At 35.2% G+C, this 9,480-nt stretch overlaps 2 protein-coding genes across 6 annotated transcripts; both read left to right on the top strand.

The window, feature by feature from the left end:
- The first annotated feature begins 281 nt into the window (after positions 1 to 281).
- LOC122539057 (protein anon-73B1) lies at positions 282 to 1,809 on the top strand. Of its 4 annotated transcripts, none has more exons than XM_043673654.1 (3): positions 282 to 383; positions 953 to 1,132; positions 1,219 to 1,809. In XM_043673654.1, the coding sequence occupies exons 1-3, from the start codon at positions 300 to 302 to the stop codon at positions 1,315 to 1,317; spliced, it is 363 nt and encodes a 120-aa protein (XP_043529589.1). In that variant the 5' UTR covers positions 282 to 299; the 3' UTR covers positions 1,318 to 1,809. The 4 variants fall into 4 exon arrangements, with proteins under 4 accessions (XP_043529589.1, XP_043529591.1, XP_043529590.1 ...); XM_043673656.1 differs by having other exon boundaries at positions 323 to 710; XM_043673655.1 differs by having other exon boundaries at positions 323 to 783.
- Positions 1,810 to 1,819: 10 nt separating this feature from the next.
- LOC122539056 (integrator complex subunit 5) lies at positions 1,820 to 5,762 on the top strand. 2 transcript variants are annotated; one of them, XM_043673651.1, is made up of 11 exons: positions 1,820 to 2,387; positions 2,472 to 2,601; positions 2,680 to 3,089; positions 3,197 to 3,332; positions 3,392 to 4,061; positions 4,125 to 4,372; positions 4,435 to 4,640; positions 4,705 to 4,851; positions 4,925 to 5,065; positions 5,142 to 5,402; positions 5,478 to 5,762. In XM_043673651.1, exons 1-11 carry the CDS (start codon positions 2,166 to 2,168, stop codon positions 5,688 to 5,690), a joined length of 2,784 nt encoding a protein of 927 aa, XP_043529586.1. In that variant the 5' UTR covers positions 1,820 to 2,165; the 3' UTR covers positions 5,691 to 5,762. The 2 variants fall into 2 exon arrangements, with proteins under 2 accessions (XP_043529586.1, XP_043529587.1); XM_043673652.1 differs by lacking the exon at positions 1,820 to 2,387 and having other exon boundaries at positions 2,466 to 2,588; positions 2,719 to 3,089.
- The last annotated feature ends 3,718 nt before the right edge of the window (positions 5,763 to 9,480 follow it).

Below are 9,480 nucleotides of genomic sequence, written 5' to 3'. Positions count from 1 at the left end.
CGCAAGCAATGAAGCCTCGAAACCAGATAACTTCCGGCGCTGCCATCAGCCCGCCATTTTCAATTTGCCGAAACTGCGTCAACTTGTTTCCGACAAATGTGAGATATAATTCGCTTTCAGGACTCTGAATACGTCGCTTTACTATTGTGAGAATATTATCTTGACTTCTGTTTACGCGAATTAACTATAAATTTACTTTTTTTCAACGCGTTGATGATTTAGGACGTTGATGTCGCATATTGCTGGTAGTTGGCGTTTAAATCGAATCGCTAATCAGAGCGACATCTGGTTTGAAATATATGAACGAACGTTCTGCTGGCAACTTCAAGGGAGTAGTGAGAGACGAACAATTTCACATTTGTCTCTCTGTTGGCCGAAAAAAAGTAAATAAAAATTTACAAGATTTACTACGTGTCGTTCATCCATGAATAAAACATATTTGTTGGTAAATTGATTGGCGTCTGATCATCTCGCTCATCTGTTTTTTAAATTGTACTCCGTCGTATATCTCGACGCTTCGGCGAAAATCAACTGACATTTAAGTAATTGTCGGCGCAAACGTCAGTGAGGAAGTTGGCAGTATTTGTCGAGCGTGTATGGCACGAAAATTCCACACGATCGCTGTAACTTAGATTATTGATTATTTCTAAGTATGCGATAGTGTTTTTAGAAAAGTAGCGTTCGAAATGTGAGCTGCTTGCAAACGAGAGATATCCTGATGCAATTCCAACTTGGAAAAATTGTTCATATTTCGTAAATACAAATGTTTTCAATTTAACAATGGTAATTTATTATGCAAATTGAATATAAACGAAACTTGTGGGAGTAAGTCCGTTATATGCTTGAGTATTAATTTTCTGTGTATATTTCTGTAAAAAAAATTGTTCAAGCGTAAAAACTCAACAAACAAATGGAGATGATCATCCTCTTCTTTCTTTTTTTTTTTTTTCAGTATATAGAAATGGCTGATACCGATCCACAGTTGAAGCGACTTTTACTCCCAGCAGAAGAGACTTTGTTCGAACAGTTATTAAGGTTTGGGCTATACATTGGTGCGGTGTTTCAAGTTGTATGTTTACTAGCAATAGTGATTTATCAGGCGGGTCCCTCTGATGGCATAGCTGCTTTAAAAGTATCTTTTCATGTCTCTTGTGATTAACTAAATCGTCTTTCTGATACTTGTTCTACTTTTGTTACACGTTGTAAACTTAATTGCAGGACGACCCAAGTGATGTAGAATGTTCTGAGAACAGCCCTCAAGTAACGCCAAGGAGACCGCACAGGCCGCGAAAACAAGAAAAAAAGAAAAGACGCTGAAAAGATGCTTCTTCGTCTGCGCACAATTTTTAATATCTCTTGAGAAGACTGCTTCTATACGTTGTTATTCGCATAACTTACTTTTGATAAAATGTTGTTGAGTGTTTAATGGACATTTAAAAACGTCGAAATTATTGCTTTCAAGAAAAGCGACGATCGTTTTAACAAACGATCATTAAGTCATTTATTTTGCATTTGTACAATTGCATACACTTTTTATAGTTTTAAGAATATTTATTTACGATCAGTCATATGTTTTTTTTAAAAATACATTCGTTTATTTTTTTTACTGAAGAACAATTTTCGAAGAAACGCGCGAATGTAATCTTACAGTTCAAATACACGAAAGAAAGTTCATAAAATAATTTTCATTAATAACGAATAAATTTATATTTTATAATTAATTTATATTTCCAAATTGGCCTTTTTTCATATTAATATACGTGCTGTATAATACGACTATAACTAACACATAATGTTTTTAACATTTTACCATTTTGTATGGTTGCCCTCTTTAACTAAAAGTTTAGAATTTCTATTTTAAAAACTCGATCTTTTTGAATCGAAGTCGTAAACGTGCCGCGCGCGATCTATCGGCAGCAAGTGAAACTTGCATTTAAACGAAGCAAGAGCGTTTGTTGCATATCACGCTTTAAGTTATTTCTCGTATTTGTTTTATTTATATTTTTCAAACTTTGAATGTAAAGTAGCAGTGATGATAGTAAACATTATAATCGTTAAACTTTCCCGATGTTAGCTGGTCTTACAATTGTACTTAACCTCAAACACTCAAAAGAAAACATGATCGTATTTACATCTTCGTGATTCATTGAGGGACTAAAATTAAGATGTTGCACTCCACGGGAACGTTATCGCCTGAAGACATCCTGGCAGAAGTTAGAAAATTTATCTCGGGGGCAGTTCGACCGACTCATAGCACGAGCACGCTCGATGTAACGCGGACAGCCCTCTCTTTACTTCGACATGTGCCTGCTGCAAGAGACGCGGTGCTTGAATATTTCTGCAATGTATTTTTTATTGCTGTTACCAAATATGTTCGCCAGCTCGAGGTAAACTCAACAATTGTGCAACGTCTGCGTAAAATCCATAATATAGTTGAAGCTATTCTATTAATACGTATGTTATTTCACCAGACGAATCAGAACTTGGCGATATGTGAGGAGACTATAATAGCAGAGATTCACACTGTTTTAAGCAGCTTCATTAATGGAAATCCAGAAGCGTGGGCGCCAATTATTTCAGCATGGTCATTGGAACTGTTAGGTCTATAATCATTAAAATAATTCAAGTTAACGATCAACTTAAGTTATTAATGAAATGTTGATTTTATTTTTATTATAGGTAAACTTTCCTCAGAATATGCAAAACGTGGAAACTTGCCTTCGAATGCTGGAATTAATGATTTTCTTCAACAATGGATGTCTTGTTGCGCCACTCGTACTTTGATCGATATCACAGCCCAATGTCTTCAATGTCTTATGCATTCAGACACAGAGTCTTGCATCAAAGCATTGTTAGACACTAGCGTGTTGCATAGTCCCCATTTTGATTGGGTAGTAGCTCATGTTGGAAGCTGTTTCCCAAATACAGTTATTACCAGAGTATTGTCATGTGGTTTGAAGGATTTTTGTGCAATGGGAAATGAACATAATGTTAAAAATCCTAAATTGAATTCCGTAGTTGGAATTCTAGGGCATTTGGCTGGTAGTCACTTTCAAGATATTACAGCAGCATTATTAGACTTATTCAAAGTAAAAATTGTACTACATGCTACGATTAACTGATGCTTTTTTTGAAATATATTAATAATAATGTTAATAGTAATAATAAAGATAATAATAACAACGATAATTTTCAGTGGAGTTTACAGGAAGATGTAAATATAGATGAGGATACAAAGAATCAGAAATTGGCTACTGTTCCATTTCTTTTAAATTTGGCCTCTCTTTCGCAAACTCTTTTAAAAGCAATAACTAGTGACGTGTTACAGACATGTAAGTAGATATATCAAACATTGTAAAAATGGAAATGTAATTTATCTCTTTTATTGCAGTAAAGCCAGATATTATCCCACAATTAGCTTTATTTGCATCAGACTGGTGTAGATACTTTGATAATCAACCAGAAGCTCTAGTAGATTTAACTGTTCACTTGATACTAGGATGTGAACAAGGAGGGTCTCAGTTAATAAATATTTTATTGGATACAAGTTTGAGCACAAGTAATGTGGGATATCATAGCGTTAATGCTGCACAAAGTGTGAAAAGTGTATGTTCTGAGATACTAGAGTTAGTATTGCAAGAAATTGATTTACTTTTAAGGACACAAGGGCCACAATCTGCAAATATTGCTTTATTAAATTCAATTAAACAGGAATTTGTAGTGATATTACCTTTACTTTTAAGTCAAATTCCGCTGCGAGTTCAGACAGCCATTAGACTGCTATGTTTCCTTGGAAGTCAAAGCCCCAATATATTAATATCTGCAGCGTCGTATATGTTAATCAAAGCTGTAACTACATTTCATCTTGCTGCTTTGATACGACTTGTTTCTAATAACATCATATTATTTTCCTCTAATAAGTCTGAAACTGAAAATATATTAGCTAGCCACAGTTACTTTACACAAATAGTAGAACAATCTCTTAGGGATATAAACTACAGAAGTGTCATAGGGAAACAAGAACCGGGACGATTCTTCCAAAATCTTACAATATTGCTGAAGTAAGCAAGTACATTAAAAGAGTTTTATGCTATTTGCATATTTATGTAATTTTTTTTATATAGGTGGGAAAGGTCTAACAAGGCAGTAGTATTTCGGTCAAAAATGATAACTCAAGCTATAAAATTTAATTTGCCCCAAATTTCCGCTTTGTTAACAAAGACGACTGATTTCGATTTAGCTAATGACATTGCTGAAATGTTGGACTTGTTTAGCATGCCTGAGAAAGATAATTTTACCCCAAATGTAGAACTTACTTTAAAATTAACAAGAGCTGTAATTCAGTATTTCTTTTTATGCATAGTGGAAGATGGTAAGTACTAATTAGTTTTTGATTTTCGAAAAAAAAAATTCTGATAAAATTCTGGATTTTAGATATCACGAAAAAACAGCAAGGTGTGAAAATTGTTTGCCATTTATTAAAAGATTTAACTTTTTATTCTCCATGTGCTCGAGTTTTAGCTCTAAGACAAATTTTGGAACACAGTATCAATAATGATCCCGCTAAATATTTCGGTGCAAAGGAAAAATTTGAACCAAAGTTTGAGGAAACATTACTTTTGCATCAAAATCACAAACAGGTAAAAGCATAAAAATGTAAATAATAACTGCTATGGAAGATTATATAAATCTTGTTTGACTTAGGTTACAAGCACGATGTTAGCTCAGAAACATTCTTCTGTATTTCATGCTGGAGTAATTGGACATGGTCCTCGGAGACTACCACCACAGAATAACATTGACAAAGAAATTATTGCTCTCAATAAAATACTACTGATTGATGTAATAAAGGTAAAGTTTCTATAAAGCATCATATCGAATAAAACTATTAAATAAAAATTTATTCAAAATCTAAACTCAATAGGCATGTTGTAGTAATCGTGAATCGGAACGATATCCTGTTAATCTAGATGCTTTAACAATGGTCAGTTTATTGTTAGTTGAATTAGTTTCACCTGATGTTATGTATAATGGATTACCATGGCCTGATGAAGAATTTACAAAGGTATTGTTAACCGTCTTGAAGTGCTATAGTTGTAAACCAAAGTAAACAATTGACTTTAATTCAATTATTGTACTAGGTTACTATAGAACGAGATTTACAAATCCATCGAACATTCAAGGATGTTCCATTATTGTGGACATTGTTAGAGCTGACAGCTTGGTACAGACCAGCTTTAGCTTATTGCTCGGTTTTATTAAGAGGTATTGCTGCTACAGTTATGGCCAACTGGAATATAGACGAAGGTGTTTTACTCGTAAGCGTTATGGCACTTGGTCAGCTGTTACCGCCTCCGTTAGCAAGTATAAGAGATGTCTTGCCAGTTTTAGAACCGCATCAGGTTGGTTTTTATGATATTCAATGATAATCTGATACATAAATATCTAGAGCTAAAATAAAACATGTCTTATTGTAGATAAATACTATAATGAAAGAATGTGTATGGGCCTATATGCGCGAAAATGTTCCATCACCCGCTCTTTTCACGCGTAGCGAAGGCGCTAACATCGCTTGGCGAGATACGGATACTTCTACACCAAATTCACGGTTTACGGAAACGCTTCGTTTACTTTTGTTATCCAATATTCACACATTGGGTCCGCTTTATGCTGCCCTCTTTTTACAATAAAAATGAACAGTTGAATTTTCTAACGTATGTACATATTTCTATGAATAAAATAACAAATCTATAATAAATCAATGTTGATTAAGAAGATACTTAAAATAAGTATTAATACCTTCTTTAAATTTACACGTTTTTGTAAAAAATATTTTTAAATTGTTTTATTAAATTACATCAGTGGAACAACTTCTCAATTAATTTCATTAATATATTTCATATTATTTAAAATGTGATATCGTGAATCAATGTCTAAACATTGAGTTTTCCACTTGCTATCCTCGAAGTGTGTAACAATAAATACATTTTCAGTCATATTTTAATAACAATTCTACGTATAAAATAATAGGTACCATTTGTATTATATAAAACAGAAATTACTAATATCTGAATACAACTAAACAATATATAGCATAATACGATATATAAATACAATGCAAATGTAACTTTCATTTATAGTTAAAAAATATAGTTCGCTACTCTGCGTTGATTAAAAAAAAAAAAGAAAAAACTTAATGCAGGTCGGACCAAAAAAGAAAACAAGATAAATAATAAATTTTAATTTTTATAAAAACATTTACTTAAATACAAGAAAAGAATATTACTTTGTATCGTTATTGACACAGGAATGATGATATCTATGATGAGCGAACATTGTACGAATACCCTAGGTGGGTGTCTCGTCCTGACGAAATGATTATATATTATGCAATGCTTCGATTCATATTAACGTCACGATCATAATCGTGCGCTTTAAGAGAGTCTTTTACATGACTCCGTATTATTCGGAGCATAAAACACTAGTAAAAAATGCTGAAAATATTTAATTATTTTTTTTTTCTATATACACCGCTCGTTGTCTGAAAGATATATCTTGTATGTAAATCCAGAGCATTCAAACCACATGGAATGCTTGTATTTACATTCGAGCATTTTACATATTACACATCCGAATGCGAACTTCTACGCTTTGTCAACGTATATCCATTATTATATATCCATTTGATGCTGATTGACACAGTGTAGAATGTTTCGGATATAAAAAGAGGTATCATTTTTCACGATGCACAAATTAAAAATATCAATTGCAAAACTTGCAAACCGCGAAACTGATATATTTCTATCGTGAATGAGATTAGCAATTAAATGTTTTAAAAAAGAAAAAAAAAAAAAAAAAAAAAAAAAAATTTTCAAAAAAAAAAAAAAAAAGAAAACGATTCATACGTAAAATAAAAATAAACAAGTTGCTTAGTTATATAAGCAAGTTGCAAGTTATATAAATAAAAACGACAAATTTCTGTTAGTCGCTCATGATTGGATATAATTTTCATACAAATAAATTATATGTTATGTAAATAAAAACGACAGATTTCTGTTAGTCGCTCATGATTGGAAATAATTTTCATAATTTCCTACCAACGTTCGATCGAAGTGAAGTTTCAACTTTTAAAAGTCCCAGAAAGAGGAGCATCTCGCTTTTCCTTCGACGATGTTCCATCGGGGAAATTGAGTGTATTTCGCGGAACGTGTAGAAGTAAAAATTTCAACGTGGCAAAAATTCGATTCGAACAGACTGTGTTCTCCCCGGTACGGGGAGAGATATGGAATCATCAGAAGCTTTTATCGTTGGTAGCCTGCGCGACATTGCGGCACTCGTAAAAAGGACACGTGCGTCTCGTAGCGTCAGGACTTTCTTCTTTTCCCTTTTCTTTCCTCCTTCTTCTTCTTCTTTTTCTTTTTCTTCTTTTCCTTCATTGTCTCGAGTCATCCTAGCGAGCCGCGAATTGCGATTGCGTTGCAAAACCGCAAGTGCCATTTTACGTTTGACGTTCTATTTTGCTGGATCGCCGTGCGGTTTTAAGACAGAGAGCGTCGTCACGTTCTCCCCCTTACAATTTCTCTGCTGGTTACTGAAAATAAAAACTACTGAAACATCACCAAACTTGCGTCTGTACATTTTCTAATATAATTCTCGCAGAATTTTATTCAACTACGGGGGAAAGGAGTCGAATTTGTGAACAAATTCACGTTTGCGTTTTTACAGAAACGAAACGAATGTTTGAAAGAGACGGAAAAATACTTTCGTGAGTATCGCTTAACGTGATTGAAGTAACGAAAATGTATTCATAGTTTTGTCTAACAACGCGTTGACAGATTGCGCGATAATGGATCAGCAATTCGATTGGCTGCAAAGCCGAAACCAGCCTGTCGAAAGTGACACATGGAGTACATATTACAAACTCGCTCTGTCTTTGTCAGGCGGTAACCCGACGCGGCGTCCCGCGAAAATGGAACCTAAGTGTGACACGTCACTCTCGTCAAACGGAAAGATCCAATTCCTGATCCAACCGGTGGAGATTCCATCAGAGGTTCGAGTGCCTCCTGACTGGGGCGGCCGTTTAATCGAAAATTGTGAAAGCTAAATTAAAATCGAACGTAGGATCGGACGGAGTTTTTCGTCGCCCGCTGGAAAATGGAATTCCCCCGAGAAAAAAGGTCGAGGAAAGAAGAAAAAAAAAAAAAAAAAAAGAGAAAAGGACAAAAATGGTGGAAAGCGCGGCGAGCGAAGTATCCGTTCGCGACCGCGTTCCCCCGGACGAAAAATTTCAATCAGGACCGCGCTGGCGCGAACAAAGAGGGAAGAAGAGGGAGGGGAAGTAAAAGGAAAACGCGAAAGGGTCAAAGGAGCGAGAAGGAGAGGCGGACAGAGAGAAAGAAAGAAAGAAAAAAAAGAAGAGAGGAAAGCGACGAAACGAATCGACCAAAGTCCCCGCCGTTGCACGTGCTCGTCGCGCGAATTTACATTTCCATTAAGATTCCCTCTCGGCCATGCGAAACGAGCGACGGTCGAAAACGGAAGGGCCGAAAACTCGAAAGAGAGAAAGAGAGAGAGAGAGAGAGAGAGAGAGAGAGAGAGAGAGAGAGAGAGAGAGAGACTGTGGCGCGCAGTGGTTCGCTGTAATAAAGTGCCATGGAAATCCTTTGTGTTCCGTGGGATGCATTCGTTTAACTTTGATCCCGGCCCGGAACCGACTCGATATTTTCCTCCTCTTCGTCGCCGTGGTTCAACACTTCTTCTCTTTTCGTTTCTTTTCTCTTTCTCTGTCTCTGTCTATCTGTCTGTTTATTTCTCTTTATTTTCCTGCGCGGCGAAATCCAATTGAGCTCAGGGGGTGGTGGCTCTCTCATAAAAAATACAATATTTCTTTCGTTCGACTATTTTCCCTCCATTTGCCCGAATCTGTAAGTTTAATTTGACACGGAAGGGAGGAGTAGCCCAGAAGGGTGGAAGTCTGACCGTTCGCCTGATTGCTTCGCCCTTTGAGATTATTAATATGAATTACACGAAGTTAGCCGGTTGTTCCTCCTTTTGCCTTTTCTTCGTCGCCGAATCCTCTTTCTCCTCTTTCTTGTTTCGTCACGATCTGCTTTGTCCGTTATGGAAAAGTAAATTGTATACTTCTGGAAGTGTTAAACAGTTTTTTCTTTTTTTTTTTTTTTAAATATGAACTGGTGAATAAGATGAGATCGAATTATTCGAAATGTCCAAATTCCTTTAATTTCTTTCATATCTTAGCTACTGAACGTCACGTTAACTAGAACGCCATTTATTTCTCAATGAAAGAGAGCTGTGTACACTGTTACGTTGTTTCTGACGATTTCTCAAATTTCTTTGTAAAACAAACTTCAATTTATTCTTTCGGGTCTTTCAATTTCAAAATTTTCGTTCGTTCAGAGTTTGTTCCAGCTTGTGATTGCGTAGTGGCAAAAAAAAAAAAAAAACACCGCCAGAAAAAAA

Source organism: Frieseomelitta varia, unplaced genomic scaffold (genome assembly GCF_011392965.1).
Source record: "Frieseomelitta varia isolate USP_RPSP 00005682 unplaced genomic scaffold, Fvar_1.2 scaffold_189, whole genome shotgun sequence".
Taxonomy (NCBI): Eukaryota; Metazoa; Arthropoda; class Insecta; order Hymenoptera; family Apidae; genus Frieseomelitta; species Frieseomelitta varia.
Note: the sequence above shows the minus strand (reverse complement) of the source record. Positions and strands in the feature narration are given on the sequence as shown.